We start from the raw sequence: 21530 nt of genomic DNA, 5'->3' as shown, positions 1-21530 counted from the left end.
GTGGTCACAGAGATAACTTGAGTTTCTTCTGAGCTCCTGAAAATACAGAGTTTCTTCATCCTTTCATATCTTGATATTATTTTGGCCATGACACGTCTTAAGAGAAAAGGTAAGTGACCTCTTTCTAACATGCCCTTAAGTGTTACCAGTAAGGTAACTACGGCCCCAGGAGGGAACATAGCTCATATTACTGATTATTATTACTGAGATGTAATCGAAAATGCTATCCACTTAGCCTTTATTTTTTAGTATAACAAATAAATTCAATTCAGTTTTCAAAAGTGTTATATTTCCTAATGCCACTTTAGTATAAATGACAAAATTTGCAAGACAGATTTTTTTTTATTTGTGACATAGCAAATAGATAACAAATAGGAAATGAGCTAAAACTGCACCATAGTTCCCCAGCTTCACTGCTCACTTAATGCAGGATAAGTGAATCTATTATTATATATTTGTTAACTTATAGGTTATCCTTATTATTGCAAAGGCCAGTCATTCTGCAGCCAGCTTTTTGACTAATCCATAACAAATATCTCATTCTATAGATTTGAAACTACATAGGCATTCTAGTAATTACATTATTATAGTTATGATTTATTAACAATAGGTTTGGAATACCTCCAGTTTAAAATCTTAAATTAAATGCTCAGTATATTAATAATCTACCTAATATTTGCCCACTTAATGCAACTTGAGAGATATTTTTTGGTTTGACAGTGTATATTGAAATCTATCTAGAAAAAAAAGTATTAACTAACTTAATTAAGGTGTCGCAGATGAATACAACAAAATAAAAGCAGTACCGATACCAAAAAAAATGATTTAATCATAACACACCCAGACCCAGGGAGACAGAGTTAACGATAAAAACAATAAAAAAAAATAACGAGAAAAAATGAGAAAAACCATGAAAACCATGAATTTCACACCCTTGTGGTCCGGTACCAAACGACTCATGGACCGGTACCGGTCCATGGTTGGGGACCACTGATGTAACAGAACTAGAATGATTTTTGGAACTGTGTACATAAATATCTTATGCTTAGCCTGTCCCACTCTTGTCTCACTTCACAGATTTATCCATGTGACTGTACAGCTGTTGTCCAGCTTTGATTGCCATGTAATCAGCAGTGGTGACACAGGGTAACCCTTCTTTAGGTGCAGGGATAGCTCAGTAGGTAGAGTGGTCGCCCCATGATTGGAAGTCCGGGGCTTGAATCCACTGAACGGCTACCCTGCGGTAACTCTAAGCAAGGTACCGTCCCTGCACACTGCTCCCTGGTGCGCCTGCTGCCCACTGCTTCACTGAGTTAATGGGTCAAATGCTGAGAGAGTAATTTCCCCACGGGGATCATTAAATTACAACCTTACCAACAAGCTTTAAAACCACATGTTGTAAGGTTTCACTGAATTTACAAGTTATTTGAGTAATAATTGCAAAATACTTCTTGCAATGTCTCTGTCAGTTAACAGCTAACAATTTCCTTTAACATTTTTTTTATACAAATCGTTTAGAAGACCAACTGTTCCTTTCCTAAAATTCATGCTATCACTTGCATTTCTAGTTTATTACTTGGTAATTTTTTTCCCACATATTTGATTTTCATCTGAAAAAGATGGTGTACTTAACTCAAGAATGGATATTTTAAATGAAAGTTCTCTAATGGCTACGTTAAATTCAACAGGTTTTTCAAGATTGGTCTTATTGGGGGCGATTGTGGCTCAAGAGTTAGCAGTTCGTCTTGTAATTGGAAAGTTACAAGACGAACTGTCGTTGTGTCCTTGGGCAAGACACGTTGTGTCCTTGGGCAAGACACTTCCCCCGGTGCCTACTGGTGGTGGTCAGAGGGCCCGGTGGCGCCAATGTCCGGCAGCCTCTTCTCTGTCAGTGTGCCCCAGGGCGGCTGTGGCTACAATGTAGCTTGCCATCACCAGTGTGTGAATGTGTGTGTGAATGGGTGGATGACTGAATGTGTAAAGCACTTTGGAGTCCTTAGGGACTAGTAAAGCACTATACAAATGCAGGCCATTTATGATTAATGTAACTGACCATACATCATATTTAAGTCAAAAGACACTTGCAGCTGCTTTGTAATATCAACAATTCTGTGTATTTCTCTTTTTGTATTCTTATATCTCAAAGATGGAAATATCTGTTAAGGAGCAGCTACTGCACATTCTGGAGAATCTGGGAGAGGTGGAGCTAAAGCATTTCCACTGGTACCTTCAGAATGCAACAAAAGGTGATTTTCCATCCATCAAAAAGTGCCATCTGGAGAACGCAGACAGACTGAAAACTGTAGATTTAATGGTGCAGACATATACTACTGACCATGTCATTGAAGTAGCAAGGACAACTTTAAAGAACATGAATAAAGGTAAGTTTAAAAAGAGATGTGAAAACTCCTTAGTTCACACTGTTAGTGTGACTTTGTATCTTTCCTCTGCAAATTATGTTTGAGGAAAAATAACCTGTTTATATTGTCTTAAAGTATAGATTTCCTCTCAATGTATACTATCCTCCAACAGGAAATTCCTCAGCCCAGGCATATTTATCACTTTCATCACAAGGTAAGCATTCAGTGGTTTGTGTAAGGGATCAGTGGTAAGCGAGGGGACGTTGTAGCCTCAGTGTGCATTAATTTAGAAGGTCAACATCAGTTTTAGTTAAGCTGCGCCTACAACTCCAAAACATCATCAAAGGTTAGATACACCTTCTCGTTCAATGTTTGTCTTTTTTTTTTTTTTACTATTTTCTACATTGTACATACATACTGAAGACATCAAATACATGAAACAAGATATCTGGAATTATATAGAAAAGAAAAAATTGATAAAGAATTCTATGTCTTATGTTTTAGATTCCTCAAAGTAGCCACCCCTTGCTTTGTTGACAGCGCTACAAACTCTTGGCCTCAGCTTTATGATGTAGTCAGTATTTCTTGCCTTCTTAATGGAGTTGGGACTGTCAATTGTGGTGTTGCAGAGGTCAGGTTGGTACACAGCTGACAGCCTTTTTTGACAACTGTTAGAATTCATACTTTGGCAAGAACCAATCAGCTAAGTGAAGAGAAATGACAGTCCATCATTACATTAAGAAGTGAAGGTCAGTCAGTTCAGAGAATTGATATAACATTGAATGTGTCCTGAGTACAGTCGCAAAAACTGTCAAGGGCTACGACAAGACTGGCTCAAATGAGGACCGCTCCAGGAAAGGGAGACCAAGAGTCACCTGTGCTGCTGAGGATAAATTCATCTGAGTCACCAGCCTCAGAAATAGATCCCACACAGAGTTTCAGTAGCAGACACAACTCTAAATCTGTGCTTTTGATCTGATGGGTCCAAGTTTGAGATCGTTGGTTGAAGGTCAGGACTTCAACTAGGCCACTTCAAAGTCTTCATTTTGTTTTTCTTAAGCCATTCAGAGGTAGACTTGGTGGTATGTTTTGGACCATTGTCCTGCTGCAGAACCCAAGTGTGCATCAACTTGAGGTCAAGAACAGATGAAAATCATTCATGGTTCCATTTATGACAGCAAACCTTCCAGTTCCTGAGCCAGCAAAACTGCTCCAGAGAGTCACACTATCACCACCATATTTTACTGTTGGTATGATGTTCCTTTTCTGATATTCTGTGTTACTTTTATACCAGATTTTGATGACATTCCTTCCAAAAATTAAACTTTTGTCTTGTCAGTCCCCCAGAGTATTTACCCAAAAGTCTTCTGGAAAAAATGAGAAAAAACAAAGTTTTTTCATCTTGCCATGCAGGCCATTTTTTAATGTTAAGAGAGGCTTGCATTCTTTGGATATTGTGTGACCTGTTGGATGAGTTATTGCTGCGCTCTTTGGGTTATTTTGGTCAGCCGGCCATTTGTGGATAATAGCTGTCACTGTCATTTGCTGGGGTCCTACAGCTGTAGAAATGATTTTATAACCATTTCTAGAATGAGAGATCTTAAGTACTTTGTTTCTTATTTGTTTCTGAATTTCCTTGGGTGATGGCATAGAAAATTACAACAACATGATAATTAAACATAGACAAACTACAGTTGTGGTCAAAACTTTACGTGCGCTGATCATTGGTAATGGATAGCATGGAAATGTTGAGCTTTCAAATGAGTTATTTGAGGTGTTCTTTTCCAGGGTGGAATAATTGCATACTATACAATTTAATTAATTTATAAAACAAGAATTGAGTGGACAAGTTTGAATTTAATTTGGATTGCCTCTGATCCACACAAGCTGAAAGTATACATACAGGATCAAAATATCCAATAATTCCCACTGATATTTGGTTAAATATCCATAAGCATGTTGTACCTTAACCAGACACTTGCGGTTGGTATCAACACGCTTTTGGCTAGGTAAAGTTTAAATAAATTATTTGGTTTCCTGGTACTGGCCTGACCATAACAGATTTTCAATTGTGTTAAGGCCAGGGTTTTGGAAAGATATTCCTCTGCAACACAAGTTGATCAGTTTCATGGTTTTCTGAGGAGAGGAGGAAACTCCTTATGTCATTTTTGTGGGATATTTGTTATAACCAAATGACATTGCTTACAAAAGTGTTAAGCCCCTTACCAAAACAAACAAACAAACAAACAAAGGAAAAAAAGGAAAAAGTGATTCACTGAATTTTGTTATGAAACTACTGAGGCAAAAATTAGGCTGAGGATACAAACTATTTCTAAATCTCAGAATATTTCAGCTACTCATCTGCAAATAACTGGCCAGTAATAATTCAGAAACAAGATGAAATCAGGAGCACTCACAGTCAGCAATCCAACTGACAATGTGTCCAGAAACTTATAGTGTCATAGTCTGGGGGGGTTTGTGTTGTTTTGAATTGTTGAATTATTTATGTAAAGTGCTCCATAACAGACAGTGTTGTTATCTGCTGTTTATTCATTTAGAAGTTCTTCAAAAATGTCAGCCCAAACTGAAGGCTAGGCTAAAGGAGAAATTCCAGTCTGTATTTGAGGGGATTGCTAAAGCAGGAAACCCAACCCTTCTGAGTCAGATCTACACAGAGCTCTACATCACAGAGGGGGGGACTGCAGAAGTCAATGATGAACATGAGGTCAGACAGATTGAAACGGCATCCAGGAAACCAGACAGACCAGAAACAACAATCAGACAAGAAGACATATTTAAAGCATCACCTGGAAGAGATAAACCAATCAGAACAGTGCTGACAATGGGAGTGTCTGGCATTGGAAAAACTGTTTTAACACAGAAATTCACTCTAGACTGGGCTGAAGACAAAGTCAACCAAGATATCCACTTCATGTTTCCTTTCACATTCAGAGAGCTGAATTTGCTGAAAAAGAAAAAGTTCAGCTTGGTGGAACTTGTTCATCACTTCTTTACTGAAACCAAAGAAGCAGGAATCTTTGATGACTTCCAGGTTGTGTTCATCTTTGATGGGCTGGATGAGTGTCGACTTCCTCTGAACTTTCAAAAAACTGAGACTGTGACTGATGTCACACAGTCCACCTCAGTGGATGTGCTCCTGACAAACCTCATCAGAGGGATCCTGCTTCCCTCTGCTCATGTCTGGATAACCACAAGACCGGCAGCAGCCTATCAGATCCCTTCTAATTGTGTTGAAAGGGTGACAGAGGTCCGAGGGTTCACTGACACACAGAAGGAGGAGTACTTCAGGAAGAGATTCACTGATGAGGAGCAGACCAGCAGGATCATTTCCCACATCAAGACATCACGAAGTCTCTACATCATGTGCCACATCCCAGTGTTCTGCTGGATCACTGCTACAGTTCTGGAGGACATGCTGAAAACCAGGGAGGGAGGACAGATTCCTGTGACCCTGACTGAGATGTACATCCACTTCCTGGTGGTCCAAGCAAAAGTGAAGAATGTCAAATATGATGGAGGAGCTGAGATGGATCCACACTGGAGTCCAGAGAGCAGGACGATGGTTGAGTTACTGGGAAAACTGGCTTTTGAGCAGCTACAGAAAAGTGACCTGATCTTCTATGAGTCAGACCTGGCAGAATGTGACACTGATATCAGAGCAGCCTCAGTGTGCTCAGGAGTGTTCACACAGATCTTTAAAGAGGAAAGAGGACTGTACCAGGACAAGGTGTTCTGCTTTGTCCATCTGAGCATTCAGGAGTTTCTGGCTGCTCTTCATGTCCATCTAACCTTTATCAGCTCTTGTGTCAACCTGCTGGAAGAACAAAAAGCAACCTCAAAATGGTCTAGATTGTCACTAGGGAAAAAGAATTTAAAATATCTCCACCAGAGTGCTGTGAACAAGGCCTTACAGAGTCCAAATGGACACCTGGACTTGTTCCTCCGTTTCCTCTTGGGTCTTTCACTGCAGACTAATCAGCGTCTGCTACAAGGCCTGTGGACACAGAAACGAAGTAGCTCACAGACCAATCAGGAAACAGTACAGTATATCAAGAAGAAAATTAGAAAGGATCTGTCTGCTGAGAAAAGCATCAATCTGTTCCACTGTCTGAATGAACTGAATGATTGTTCTCTAGTGGAGGAGATCCAACAGTCCCTGAGTTCAGGAAGTCTCTCTACAGATAAACTTTCTCCTGCTCAGTGGTCAGCTCTGGTCTTCATCTTACTGTCATCAGAAGAAGATGTGGATGTGTTTGACCTAAAGAAATATTCTGCTTCAGAAGAGGCTCTTTTGAGACTGCTGCCAGTGGTCAAAACCTCCAAAAAAGCTTTGTAAGTAAATATGTAATCAGCCCTCTGAAATAGATGGTAGAATTGCCCATCTTTCACTACTTTTGAATTTCTCCTTTAAAAACTGTTTACCTTGACTTATTTGGTATTCTTATTTTCGGCACAACCTCACATATCTTTTGTTGACTTACTGTATTAACACACAAAAACCCCCATAAAATGGCAGTAGAAGAAAAATTTCCTGTCTAGCAGAAGACAGAGGGGGAATGTACACAAGAGGTATATCACTCCTCGTGTTTCCAGCTGGAGACAGCATTTGCATTTAAATCTGCCTTTTGCAGCTTTTGGCAGCAACTGTGACATTCAGTAGTCCCCTTATTGTTTTGTCAAACAAAACAAAGGAAAGAACATGACTATAACACTTACCAACTACACTACAAACTAACTATGCACTCAAAATATGCTAAACGTGATCTCTCACATCCCAAAACTCACTGTTGTCACTCCCACAACTTTCCTCTCTTCCTAAGTAACCAAATGCCCAGGGTTGCCATATAAGGTTTTGTTTGGTCTATGTGATTTGTTTTTACACCAACAGGAAAGTGGTTATCATGGGTATTTTTGTTTGTTTGTTTTGTTTCTTGCTTGCAAGAACTGTCAGCTAGTGCGTACTATGCTTTTACTTGTTTTTTTTTATTTCCAGACTGAGTGGCTGTAACCTCTCAGAGAGAAGCTGTGAAGCTCTGTCCTCAGTTTTCAGTTCAAAGTCCTCCAATCTGAGAGAGTTGGATCTGAGTAACAATGACCTACAGGATTCAGGAGTAAAGCTTCTATCTGCTGGAGTGAATAGTCCAAACTTGAAACTGGAAACTCTCAGGTCACATTCTCGTTTTTTGTTTTTTTGTTTGTTTATTTTTTGTGTCTGTGTTTTTTAATCAGTTGACAAAGATAACCAGTAAGTTTTTCCTGTGTTTAAATTTTTTCAGACTAAGTGGATGTAACATCTCAGAAAGAAGCTGTGAAGCTGTGTCCTCATTTCTCAGTTCACAGCTGTCTAGTCTGAGAGAGATTGACTTGAGTAATAACAGCCTGCAAGATTCAGGAATGAAAATTCTGTGTGCTGAAAGTCAGTACTGGAAACTGGAAACTCTCAGGTCATATCAAGTGATAGTCTCTTATTCACCAGCTGACATAAATAATGAATTGAGTTAATTTCATCTATGTGTCATTTTAGCTTTGCATTTGTAGTATTTCAATCTAAATCATAGTGTGCTAACACATTTTTGTGTTGTTAACACAAATCAATAAGAATGCCAGTGTAAAATATTGTTAAATCTGTTAAATCTTACTGCAACATGAATACACTTGAACACCAATATTACTTTTTTTTTCATCTTGTTTTCATCTTCATAATTTTTCAGACTAAGGGTCTGTAACATATCAGAAGGAAGTTGTGAAGTTCTGTCCTCAGTTCTCAGCTCGCAGTCCTCTAATCTGAGAGAGTTGGACGTGAGTTATAACAGCCTGCAAGATTCAGGAATGAGGGTGCTGTCTGTTGGAATGATTTCCCCACATTGTAAAGTGGTAACTCTCAGGTCAGAAAGACAATATTTTGATATTTAATAATAATAATAGTAATGGATTGGATTTATATAGCGCTTTTCAAGGCACCCAAAGCGCTTCACAATACTACTATTCATTCACTCTCACATTCATACACTGGTGGAGGCAAGCTACAGTTGTAGCCACAGCTGCCCTGGGGCAGACTGACAGAAGCGAGGCTGCCATATCGCGCCATCGGCCCCTCTGGCCAACACCAGTAGGCAAGTAGAGTAAAGTGTCTTGCCCAGGGACACAACGACCAGGACAGAGAGCCCAGAGATCAAACCGGCGACCTTCCGGTTACAGATGCGATTCCAGTTTATAAGTTTACAGAAATAATCAATAATCTGCTGTAAAATTAATAAAGTTTTGACTTTCTGTTCATATATTCCTTATTATGATTTTTTCCACAGACTAAGCGGCTGTAACCTTACAGAGAGAAGCTGTGAAACTGTGTCCTCAATTCTCAGCTCAGTACATTCTAGTCTGAGAGAGCTAGACCTGAGTAACAACAACTTGCAGGATTCAGGTGTAAAGCTTCTCTCTATTGGAATGAAATGCCCACAGTGTAAAGTGGAAACTTTCAGGTCAGATCAATCAACATTCTCATTTCCTTAACTGATAAATGTAATCAATAAGAACTGAAAAAAAAATTATGTCAGCGTCATTTTCATGTTTTTGCATCTTTGTAGTTTCAGTATTTCACCTTAAGTCACAATAGTCTGCTACAACTTTAACTTTAACTTCTTGAACAGCATGTAAATACTGCCTAATGTTGTCTTTTATAAATGCAGCATGTATCTTTTTTTTTTAGTCTGAGTGGCTGTAACCTCTCACTGAGGTGCTGTGAAGCTCTGTCTGAAGTTCTCAGCTCACAGTTCTCTAGTCTGACAGAGCTGGACCTGAGTAATAACAATCTGCGGGACTCCGGAGTAACGCTTATGTGTGCTGAAGTGGAGAGTCCACACTGGAAACTGGAAACTTTGAGGTCATAATAAGTAATAAGTAGCATTAGCATAGGTAACATGGAGAGTACATAACTCTGTGACAATATGTCCATGTGTTGTTTTATCTTTTCGTTATAGTCTAAATGATAGTGAACTGCCTTGCTTCTACATAAATTGCATAAATACTGCTAATTTGCTGATCACTTCACTGCACCATGTATGCCTTTTTAAAGCAGTGTGCTTTTGTACATTTTTTTCTAGACTGAGCATCTGCAACCTGTCAGAGAAAAGCTGTGAAGCTCTGTCTTCACTTCTCAGCTCAGAGGCCCCTCGCCTGAGAGAGCTTGACTTGAGTAACAATAACCTGCAGGATTCAGGAGTAAAGCTATTGTCTGTTGGATTGCAGAGTCCACATTGTACACTGGAAATTATTAGGCTAGTATTTAGAATTTTCTAACTTTATCTTCAGGTTTTTCCTGACACTAGAAAACAGAATAAATAGAAACAACAGAATTTCCATTTAAAGAGATTTTAGATTAGCCAGAAGTACAACCACTGCTGGGCCTTCTTCTTGAAAGAGTCTATAGATGAATGGCATTCTTTCAGGAAAAAAACAAACAAACAAAAGAAAACTACTAAATATATATATGTGTGTGTGTGTGTGTGTTTGTGTGTGTGTGTGTTTGTCTGCAGTCTGTCAGGTTGTTTGATCACAGGGGAAGGCGGTAATTCTCTGGTTTCAGCTCTCAGCTCCAACTCCTCCACTCTGAGAGAAGTGGATGTGAGCCACAATCATCCAGGTGACTTGGGAATTCTTTCAGATGGACAAAAAGATCTGGACACTCTCAGGTATGGTGAGAATATCTGATAAATGTCATGTTTCGGCTGTGTGGCAGGCAGGATGAGGACCCAATCGCAAAACTCACACACACGGGGATGAACTCAAAAACACAGCTTTATTGCTGGCCACGAGAAACAATACAAAACTAAACTGGGAAAAACTAACATAAAGCTCACCAAGGAACACAGGGGAATCACACACAGCATGAGGGAGAACACGACGCCGAACAGAGGGAGACTCAGACAGAAATACACAGAGGGTAAACGAGGAAAGTGGGCACACACGGGGAACACAGGTGACACTGATAATCATAACGAGACAGGGCGGGGTGACCTGAACATGACATGTAGAGGCACCGAGGTTCCGACAGGAGGAGAGAGAGCACAGGGAAAACACAGACATAACGGGCTGGGGAAACATGAAACAACCACAAAGGGAGACGAGGGCTCATCAATACATAGAGGGCACACAGGGGGGAGAGAGCCATGAAGGGAAAACACTTAGGGAACGACACAGCAGGGCAACTCAGAAGACATGGCCTAAATAAGGAACGAAATACAGAAATACAAAGAACTAAGAATACTGGGCCCACATGGCCCAGGACCATGACATCACCCCCCCCTAAAGGGCTGTCTCCCGACAGCCCAAACCCGAGAAACAAAAACAAAAACAGAAAACAACCCACCCAGGGCGGGAGGCGGGGGACCAGGACGGAGGGACCAGAACGGGAAACAAAATAAACAACAGAAAACACGGGAGCACATGACCATAGTCAAAATAAAGTTCAGGGGGCCGACCCAGAGCCCACAGGCACCAGAGTTGACGGGTCACACGGTCGGGGGACCGACCAGGCGGGAGGCAGCGGCGGCGGCGAAGGAGACGACGGAGCAGTTCAGGAGGCCGGCCGCGCGGAAGGCAGCGGCGGCGGCGAAGGAGACGACGGAGCAGTTCAGGGGGCCGGCCGCGCGGAAGGCAGCGGCGGCGGCGAAGGAGACGACGGAGCAGTTCAGGGGGCCGGCCGCGCGGAAGGCAGCGGCGGCGACGAAGGAGACGACGGAGCAGTTCAGGGGGCCGGCCGCGCGCAAGGCAGCGGCGGCGGCTCTCCAGTGTCAGGCGTACTGGCCGAGGCCCGGTGGGCACAGGACCAGTCGAGGCGGGACCAGTCAAGGCGGGACCAGGCGAAGCACAGGCTGAGGCTGCAGCAGACGAAGACTCTGAGGCTGCAGCAGACGAAGGCTCTGAGGCTGCAGCAGACGAAGGCTCTGAGGCTGCAGCAGACGAAGGCTCTGAGGCTGCAGCAGACGATGGCTCTGAGGCTGCAGCAGACGAAGGCTCTGAGGCTGCAGCAGACGAAGCACAGGCTGGGGCTGCAGCTGACGAAGCACAGGCTGGACCAGGCGTAGCAGAAGGTGGCTGGATGGGCTCCTCGGGCCCTCCAGCTGATGCGGCATGGTGCTGGATGGGCTCCTCGGGCCCTCCAGCAGACGAGGCGTGAGGCCGGACGGGCTCCTCGGGCCCTCCAGCTGACGTGGCATGAGGCTGGTGCGGTTCTCCTGAACCCCCAGCTGACGAGGAAGGTTGCTGAACGGGCCCCTCGGACCCTCCAGCGGAGACAGGAGGCTGAACGGGCCCCTCGGACCCTCCAGCTGACGTGGCATGAGGCTGGTGCGGTTCTCCTGAACCCCCAGCTGACGAGGAAGGTTGCTGAACGGGCCCCTCGGACCCTCCAGCGGAGACAGGAGGCTGAACGGGCCCCTCGGACCCTCCAGCGGAGACAGGAGGCTGAACGGGCCCCTCGGACCCTCCAGCTGACGAGGTAGATGGCGGCGTGGGAGCCGCGGAGTCCTGGATGAGCTCATCCGAGCTCCCAGCAGGAGCTGATGCAGAGCCAGAGAGATTTGAGACCCCTGGCTGAATGTTAAGCTGACCAGCGGACCGTACTGCTATCGGGGACTGGGCTACAGGAGCCACTGGGGCCTGCGCTACAGGCGGCACTGGAGCTACTGGGGCCTGCGCTACAGGCGGCACTGGAGCTACTGGGGCCTGCGCTACAGGCGGCACTGGAGACTGAACTGAGGGTGGCTGCGAGGGAGCTAACTGAACTGAGGGTGGCGGCGAGGGAGCTAACTGAACTGAGGGTGGCGGCGAGGGAGCTAACTGAACTGAGGGTGGCTGCGAGGGAGCTAACTGAACTGAGGGTGGCTGCGAGGGAGCTAACTGAACTGAGGGTGGCTGCGAGGGAGCTAACTGAACTGAGGGTGGCTGCGAGGGAGCTAACTGAACTGAGGGTGGCGGCGAGGGAGCTAACTGAACTGAGGGTGGCTGCGAGGGAGCTAACTGAACTGAGGGTGGCTGCGAGGGAGCTAACTGAACTGAGGGTGGCGGCGAGGGAGCTAACTGAACTGAGGGTGGCTGCGAGGGAGCTAACTGAACTGAGGGTGGCTGCGAGGGAGCTAACTGAACTGAGGGTGGCTGCGAGGGAGCTAACTGAACTGAGGGTGGCTGCGAGGGAGCTAACTGAACTGAGGGTGGCTGCGAGGGAGCTAACTGAACTGAGGGTGGCTGCGAGGGAGCTAACTGAACTGACCTGGGAGGAGAAACACGAGCAGGAAAAGGAGCAGGCTCAGAAAAAACTGTCCGAGAAATGGCAGGCTCAGGGTGCCGGCGGCGAGAGTGCCGCTTCTTTCTATCCGTGGAAGCGGGCGGGGTGAGCGGTGGAAGTCCCTGGCAACTCCGGGGACCCCCAAGAGCCAGTCGAGTCCCCCGGAAAGAGCGCTCGTCATGATCAGGAGCGAGCCACGGCTCCCTCCCGAACTCTTCCACTAGCTGTGCGCCTGCGGCGTGCTGCTGCCCCTCGTGATCGACGTCCAGGACCCCCACAGCGTCCGCGGGACGCTTCGTGGAGGGCGAGACAGGACGTAGCAGTGCGCGACGGCGGCGCTGATGCCGGTTCTTTCTGGAAGTGTGTACGATGGATGCTGGAGCCACCGAAGCAGAGGGTGATGTGGCGGCGATCTCCTCGTTGTCCGCCCACATCCTTGCCAGAAAAGAGGCAGGCGAAGTAAAGTCTGAGCAGTGTGGGGAGGGCGAGCGGCTGGTCCGAGGCGGTGCAACAGGTGTGAGTTCTTCCTCTGAAATGAGCCAGGGCTTCCAACGAAGCTCGTCCTCCCGTAAAGCTAGCAATACCTGCTGTCGCTCATCGTCGTCGAAATCTGTGGCCTCCACCATCTCGGTGCGCTGGGCTAGGTAGCTTGACAGTGGCGGAGACGAACTGTGAGTTGATGGCGGTGCAGCGGTGAGCCTCAGAGTCCCTACTCTGACTGCCTCCGGCTCGCGAGGCAGCGGCAACGACAACCGTTTGCGGGTCGGAGTCGTAGGTGCGGAGGCGGCGTTTAACACCCTCTGGGCCAGCGTGCGGGCGCGAAGCTCCTCCTTCAGGGGGGCCAGAGAGTCGAACGCCTCAAAAAGCTGGGGAAACCGCCGGAGCTGTGGCGCTTGCTGAAGGATTGCGTCAATGGCCGCCAACCCGGTGGACACCACTCTGGGGTCCGTGCACCCACAGATGCGCGTCATGAGCCGGCAGAGCCGTTGCAGCTCCTCCCCAATCTCGTCCGGACTGTCCGCTGGGTCTGACATGGTCAGATCGTACTGGAGGTCCGCGGAGGGGTTGTGAACTGCTGGGTCCATATCGTGGTCGTGTTCTTCTGTCATGTTTCGGCTGTGTGGCAGGCAGGATGAGGACCCAATCGCAAAACTCACACACACGGGGATGAACTCAAAAACACAGCTTTATTGCTGGCCACGAGAAACAATACAAAACTAAACTGGGAAAAACTAACATAAAGCTCACCAAGGAACACAGGGGAATCACACACAGCATGAGGGAGAACACGACGCCGAACAGAGGGAGACTCAGACAGAAATACACAGAGGGTAAACGAGGAAAGTGGGCACACACGGGGAACACAGGTGACACTGATAATCATAACGAGACAGGGCGGGGTGAACTGAACATGACATGTAGAGGCACCGAGGTTCCGACAGGAGGAGAGAGAGCACGGGGAAAACACAGACATAACGGGCTGGGGAAACATGAAACAACCACAAAGGGAGACGAGGGCTCATCAATACATAGAGGGCACACAGGGGGGAGAGAGCCATGAAGGGAAAACACTTAGGGAACGACACAGCAGGGCAACTCAGAAGACATGGCCTAAATAAGGAACGAAATACAGAAATACAAAGAACTAAGAATACTGGGCCCACATGGCCCAGGACCATGACAATAAAGAAGGAAGTGCTTAAAACTTTTTTTAGACAGACCTCTGTATGTATCTCCCTCTGACCCTAACTAATATTAGATTAATCTCTCTATAGAAGAGGACCTTTAATATATTATTCTAGATTAGCACAAAGTCTTGAGGCAGGTGAAATGATTTAAGAAGAAAAAGATCATTCTTCGTATCATAAAATCTGACTTGCTATAGCTAATGGATGATTATACAAATTTAGTGTCATCGTCCAGGTGAGTGCTGGGTTTTCCTGCGTGCCAGTAAATCCATCACTGGGCAGAGTCACCACACCCCTAGTTTATGGCACCTGTGTGTAATTAGCTGGCAGGCTCTTAAGACCAGCGTTCTCAAACATTCTTTGCCGGAATGTCAGCTAACCCACCTTCTCAGAGGATTGGATCTTGTTGTCAGCAAACTCTCTTCTTCCCGTCGCTGGCTTGTTTTCTATTCTCGGCGCTACTCACCTGCCTGCCTCCCTGCCCAACACTTCACAGTGAGAGTAGACGAACTGGTTTAGCCTCACCCGGACCTCTATACCCCTCCAAGCCTCACCTTCTACCCAGACAATGACTCAGAGAGAAACGCTGTAATCCTGTACCTTGTGTGCCTGCTCCGGAAAATACCCAAGTATTGTGCCCAGGCTGTTTTTTTCCCAGCCAGCTAAAGAGACTATTGCCTTTGGACTTTGCTGCGGCACACGCGGTGTGATTCTTGTTTTCTTGTTTCGACAATTATTGTGGAGATTGTTCTAGCCAAGCCTCGTGTTTCATAGCTTTGTTTAAATTCACAGCATCCCTAGTAATAGTTTGTCTTCTAGTTCTTGCCAGTCACAGTGTGTATTTCGTTATAGATTCTTAGTACCTTAACATGAAGCTTTGCATTAGTTTAGTAGGTAGTTTATATTCAGAGGTCACGTGTTTTCCCTCTCGCCCTTAGTTCACGTGTAGTGTTTTGTTTCATTCACCTCTTTCATTGCGTGCCAGTTTTGAGTGCCAAATAAATTGTTCGTTTGCACTATACCTCCGAGCCTCCGTGTGGTGTCTGCATTTTGGTCCACTTACCTGTGCTTGGCTGCCCAGTCATGACATTTAGTTCATTTTTAAACTTCTTTAAAATTAATTTATTTATTATTAATAGTCTCCCTATAGGAGATTTTTTTTTAAAAATTAACTGTTTAATAAAAACCATTTATGATGCATTCTGAACCCTACAACGCATTTTTACAGCATACCTCCTAGCATGGCTGACCAAAAATACAAAGTGGCAGCTTTACATGTGGCATACCTGCTGCTTCTATACAGGTTGGGCCATTTATATGGATACACCTTAATAAAATGGGAATGGTTGGTGATATTAAAATCCTGTTTGTGGCACGTTAGTATATGTGAGTGGGCAAACTCCTCAAGATGGGTGGTGGCCATGGTGGCCAATCAGAAGTCAGCCATCTTGGATACTACTTTTGTTTTTTCAATAGGAAGAGGGCCATGTGACACATCAAACGTATTGGTAATATCACAAGAAAAACAATGGTGTGCTCGGTTCAACGTAACTTTATTCTTTCATGAGTTATTTACAAGTTTCTGACCACTTATAAAATGTGTTCAATGTGCTGCCCATTGTGTTGGATTGTCAATGCAACCCTCTTCTCCCACTCTTCAAACACTGATAGCAACACCGCAGGAGAAATGGCAGTACAGGCATCCAGTATCCATAGTTTCAGGTGCTGCACATCTCGTATCGTCACACCATAGACAATTGCCTTCGGATGACCCCAAAGATAAAACTGGCCCACGACGACCAATCCACTTTCCAGGAAACTGTTCATCTAGGAATGCTCGGACCTGGCACCCATAATGTGGTGGTGCACCATCTTGCTGGAAAAACTCAGGGAATGTGCCACCTTCAGTGCATAAAGATCATCATCATGTAGCAATTTCAAATATCCAGTGGCCTTGAGGTTTCCATTGATGAAGAATGGACCCACTATCGTTGTACCCCATATACCACACCAAACCATCACTTTTGTTGTTCCAACAGTCTTGGAGGGATCCATCCAATGTGGGTTAGTGTCAGAGTAATAGCGGTGGTTTTGTTTGTTAACTTCACCATTCACATAAAAGTTTGCCTCATCACTGAACAAAATTTTCTGTGTGAACTGTTCCAAATTTTGTTTTGCCCATTCTGCAAATTCGGTGGGCCAATCTGGGTCATTCTTGTTGAGATGCTGCAGTAGCTGGAGTTTGTAAGGGTGCCATTTGTGAGTAGCTAATATCCGCCAAAGGGATGTTCGACTAATGCCACCCTCCAGTGACATGCAGTGAGTGCTACGCTGTGGGCTCTTGCTGAATGAAGCTAGGACAGCCACTGATGTTTTTTCATTAGTGACAGTTTTCTTGCGTTCGCATTTTGGCAAATCCAACACTGAACCAGTTTCACAAAACTTAGCAAGCAGTTTGCTAACTGTAGCATGGGAGATGTGTGGTCTCGTAGGGTGTCTTGCACTGAAATCTGCTGCAATGACCCGGTTACTGCGTTCACCAGATATCAACACAATTTTGATCCGCTCCTCACGTGTTAACCTCTTTAACATGTCAATGGCTTAGAACAAAGAGAAACTTGTAAGTAACTCACGAAAGAATAAAGTTTCATTGAAACCAAACACACCATTGTTTTTCCTTTGACATTAACACTAAGTTTGATGTGTCACATAGCCCTCTTCCTATTGAAAAAACAAAAGTTGTATCCAAGATGGCCGACTTCTAAATGGCCACCATGGTCACCACCCATCTTGAGGAGTTTGCCCCCTCACATATACTAATGTGCCACAAACAGGATTTTAATGTCACCAACCATTCCCATTTCATTACGGTGTATCCATATAAATGGCCCACCCTGTACATTCCACAGTGCCAGGATTCCCAGAACATATGGCCATAGAAGTACAACAACAAAACAACAAACTGGTTCAGATCCAAGAGGCTGTTCCTCCCACTCCAGGTCTCACTGTCATTGCCCACATGCGCATCGAAGTCTCCCAGAAGAGCAACAGGTGGAGCACCCTCAAGTACCCCGCCAAGGGACTCCAAGAAGGCTGGGTACTCTGAACCGTCATTGGGTGCATAAACTTAGATGACAGTCAGGACCCGTTCTCCCACCCGAAGTTGCAGGACACAAACCCTTTCATCCAATGCGAGAAATCTCAACATACAGGCAACAAGCTGACGGGATACTAAGATACCCACTCCAACACACTGCCTCTCACCAAGGGCATCTCCAGACCAGTCCAGCCCCTCTCTAGAAAACTTATTCCAGAGCCCAAGCCATGCCTTGAGGTGAGCCCAACTATATTTAGCCAGTACCTCTCAACCTCATGCACTAACTCAGGCTCTTTTCCAAACAGAGAAGTGAAATTCCATGACCCAATTGCTAGTCTTGGTAGCCAGGGATTGGTCTGTCAGGGCCTCCGTTCCTGGCTGCCGCCTGACACACATTGCACCTGACTAATACATGTGGCTGGTGAATGGCATGTCTGGATTATTCCCTCAAAATTGATGCAGCACTTCTCTAAATTTTATGAGTCAGGAGACCTAAAGGATCATGATGATCATACAATATCCTTCCCACTTGAAATGTTCTTATTATAAATGCATTGTTCATTAAAATGGTGGAGCCGTGCATTAAATTATATATAATAATAATAATAATAATAATAATAATAATAAACAATTCTCCTCTCGCCACTGCGGGCAGTCTATTCTTCAAGTTTGGGTCCTCTACCAGAGCTCTGGGAGCTTCAGGGTCCTGTGCAGTATCTTAGCTGTTCCTAGGACTCCGCTCTTCTGGACAGAGATCTCAGATCTTATTCCTGGGATCTGCTGGAGCCACTCGCCTAGCTTGGGAGTCACTGCACCTAGCACTCCGATTACCACTGGGACCACTGTATTCATGTAACTCCCTCTGCTGGGGTTACTTGTGTAGTAGTATTCCAACAATGCCCTGTTTTCATCTGTTGCCCACCAATGCTGTCTTGTTCAAGTAGCCACCTTCACCACGGGGTACTGGTTCCCCAACACCTGATGCAGACCTTGTTAATCCGGGCGATGCCCGAGCCGGTATGACTTCATATCTCTCATGTCTGCAGTAGGCTTGATTTAGCAATGGGGGGGGGGGGGGGGGGGGGTCTAGCCTAGGCATGCAGTCTTCCTACTATGCTATCCAGCTGCTATATATATATATATATATATATATATATATATATATATATATATATATATATATATATATATATATATATTTAGAATCTTGTGTGACGACAATCCCACAATGGAACAGAAAAGGTAGAAAAGGCCAAAGGGTACACTTTGACCCTATAGATTGAAGTGTATTGGTGAAAATGTTGGACTGTTCCTTTATCAGTGTCTAACAGTATGTGTATGAGAGCGATATAATGTCCATGTGTGCATGCTGATAGAGAGTCTTCTGGTCTGACCCCTCTGTTCCTTTCAGGGTGGAGCCTGCTGGAGTCCGTTGGTTGACACCAGGTCTGAAGAAGTGTAAGTGTGTTTTTAATGTGATTTATGAAAACAAAGCAGCACACATTCAACCATCTTCACATCACTTATTCACATCTGGGATGTCAGGTGTCATCATCAAAGTGTCAATCAATGAACAGATGATGGATCAATAACTGCAGCTGGATTGTGTTTGTTCTCTCCATCAGATTCCTGTCAACTCACAATCGACACGAACACCGTAAACAGAAAACTCCAACTGTCTGACAACAACAGGAAGGTGACACATGTCGAGGAGGTTCAGTCATATCCTGATCATCCAGACAGATTTGATGGTTGGCCTCAGCTGCTGTGCAAAGATGGTCTCACTGGTCGCTGTTACTGGGAAGTCGAGTGGAGAGGAAATGTTGAGATATCAGTGAGTTACAGAGGCATCAGGGAGAGAAGAGGTGGGATTGTCTCTGTTTTTGGATTTAATTATCAGTCATGGAGTCTGAGCTGCTCTGAGGATGGTTGTCAGTTTGTCAGGCACAACAAGATTAAAACACTCATCTCCTCCTCCTCTGTCTCTAACAGAGTAGCAGTATATGTGGACTGTCCTGTTGGCACTCTGTCCTTCTACAGAGTCTCCTCTGATACTCTGATCCACCTCCACACCTTCAAAACCACATTCACTGAAACTCTTTATCCTGGGTTTACAGTCTTTCCTGGTTCCTCAGTGAGTCTATGCCAAGTTTAGTTAGAACAACACTGTTGAACAGATAGTTCAGTCTTTACATGTCTGTCTCTTCCACTCAACATGTTTTCAGATTCATGCTGATTGATTCTTGTTGATCAACCAGATGATATTTTACATCATTAAAATGGATGATACGTTTGTTCCAGAATCAATGTGTTGTTTTTCTGTCATTTCCCACATAAAGTTTCATAGTGAATATCAGTATGTTGTGTAGCTCAAGCTCAGCTCACTACGGCAAGCAAAAGAATTCGAAAGATACCAGCCTTTTAGGAAATCTGCTCCAACGAGACAGACTCTCACGCTGTCTATTAAATATCATGGGCTGTTCAAGTGTACCACACATATTAGTAGAGTAGCGCGTACTGTTGAATTGGTTATCATGCAGAGGTCAACTCTGTAATTCATGAGTTTGGTTACCTATTTAGTATACAATGAATTGATAACTTTTTTTTAAAAATAGATTTTTATTAATTCTTTAAATGTTATTATGAGCAATATTCTTAGCATGATGTTTTCCTCTTTAGGCACAAGGGATCCAGTCAAGCGTAAAAATATAGCTTAGCACATTTTCATTTGGCTTTCTGTGCCATTAAACATCAACAAAGTTACATTTTTGGAAATCAGACTTTCAAGTTTAATTGTTAATAAATGCATAAAAAAGTATAATTGTCTGCAATATGTTGGATCACAGTTGGATATATATGTTGGAATGTAGTCAGTGTAAAAATATTAAAGACATTCAGCATCTATCACGCTTCTGTCGTTGATGATGAACTCTTCATTGATGGTGATTTATCGCCCTCGGCTGGTCAGAAGTTGAACTGCATGATGTCAGTTTAATGAACACCGATGGCTTAAGTGTTTTTAAATCTGCTTTTTATTGTTTGGGGTTCTGCTCCACAAGTCTGAGTTTCACAATGAAATCAGTTGATGTGAGTTGGAGAAATGAGTCATTTGAATCAGTTTAACCACTCTGTCATCATCATAGAAAGAATCAAGTTTGATATCAAATATATCATTTTGATCTTGAAGGAAATCAGTGTTCTTCTTTGGTGCTCTATAGATTCTAAAAAAAAGGATACTTGGTTTTGTTTGTAAATCAGCAGCTAAGTATTTCTAACTGGGGCACCATCTTCTGTGAGAAAGGTTTACACAAGGAACATTCAATTTGATTCATTTTCACTCATTAGATTATTATTATTTTTTTGTTTTGTTTTTTGCCTGTCCCGTTTGGCTCTTTTGCCATCAGAATTATTGTCTAAAGGCAAGGAAAGATGGCCAATGGATTTACTTTACCAAATTGACCATCCCAGCCTTGCCGTAATGGTCCATTTGATTCACCTTTTATTGTTTATTTTATTTTCACTTGCTGAATACGGGACAGACTTGACTGGGGGAAAGAAGGGGAGAAAGAAAGAGGGAAAGAAAAACAGCTGAGAAGAGGGACGGGGGAGAAGGGCAAAAAACAAAAACAAACAGAATGAGCAGAAAAAGAAAAAAAATGCATATATCGATCACCAGGATCACCTGTTGCAGGCACGTGCAGAGGGGGGGGGGGCTAGAGGGGCTTGAGCACCCGCCCCTTTCCTGATGGGTGCCCAAAGTGCCCTTTTGTTGAGGCAACTTTTTTAAAAAAAATATTCTTTTTTTTTTATGTGTGTGTGCGTGCGGAGTCCTGTCTGTGCCCCTCAACAATAATATTTAACTATTAATCACAGTTTTGCTAAATAAAAGGATCTGGCTTGCATCAGTCACATGATCACATTTAACCAATGATCGCCCTTGACGGCAGAACGCGCTGGTTACGAGCCGGGAACGAGCTCACAAAGAGCACGCGCATTTTTAGCAGTCCGGAGCTGTAGGAGAAACACAAGTTAACTCAGAGACACAGACTGATGCGACAAAACCAGTAAGTAGGTGTACAGCG

General features: G+C 44.3%; 2 protein-coding genes across 4 annotated transcripts; one reads left to right on the top strand and one right to left on the bottom strand.

Moving 5' to 3' along the window:
• Positions 1-19751, top strand: LOC309700663 (protein NLRC3-like). 3 transcript variants are annotated; one of them, XM_082524373.1, is made up of 14 exons: positions 1-109; positions 2147-2381; positions 2533-2574; positions 4919-6713; positions 7375-7548; positions 7658-7825; positions 8093-8266; positions 8687-8860; positions 9088-9261; positions 9482-9655; positions 9914-10069; positions 18860-18906; positions 19074-19313; positions 19441-19510. In XM_082524373.1, the coding sequence occupies exons 2-14, from the start codon at positions 2147-2149 to the stop codon at positions 19443-19445; spliced, it is 3558 nt and encodes a 1185-aa protein (XP_082380499.1). In that variant the 5' UTR covers positions 1-109; the 3' UTR covers positions 19446-19510. The 3 variants fall into 3 exon arrangements, with proteins under 3 accessions (XP_082380499.1, XP_082380497.1, XP_082380498.1); XM_082524371.1 differs by having other exon boundaries at positions 19074-19751; XM_082524372.1 differs by lacking the exons at positions 18860-18906; positions 19074-19313; positions 19441-19510 and adding exons at positions 15580-15654; positions 17261-18482.
• On the bottom strand, positions 10587-15567 carry LOC309700168 (uncharacterized protein; the record flags this gene model as incomplete). The annotated part of the gene is made up of 3 exons (XM_082523614.1): positions 12057-15567; positions 10859-12014; positions 10587-10600 (listed from the first exon to the last, which is right to left on the bottom strand). Exons 1-3 carry the CDS (start codon positions 13770-13772, stop codon positions 10587-10589), a joined length of 2886 nt encoding a protein of 961 aa, XP_082379740.1. The 5' UTR covers positions 13773-15567.
• Positions 19752-21530: the final 1779 nt, after the last annotated feature.

The sequence above is a fragment of the Aulonocara stuartgranti genome (genome assembly GCF_965226115.1).
Source record: "Aulonocara stuartgranti genome assembly, chromosome: 23".
NCBI lineage: Eukaryota > Metazoa > Chordata > Actinopteri > Cichliformes > Cichlidae > Aulonocara > Aulonocara stuartgranti.
The sequence above is the reverse complement of the archived record's forward strand: the minus strand, read 5'-3'. Positions and strand labels throughout refer to the sequence as shown.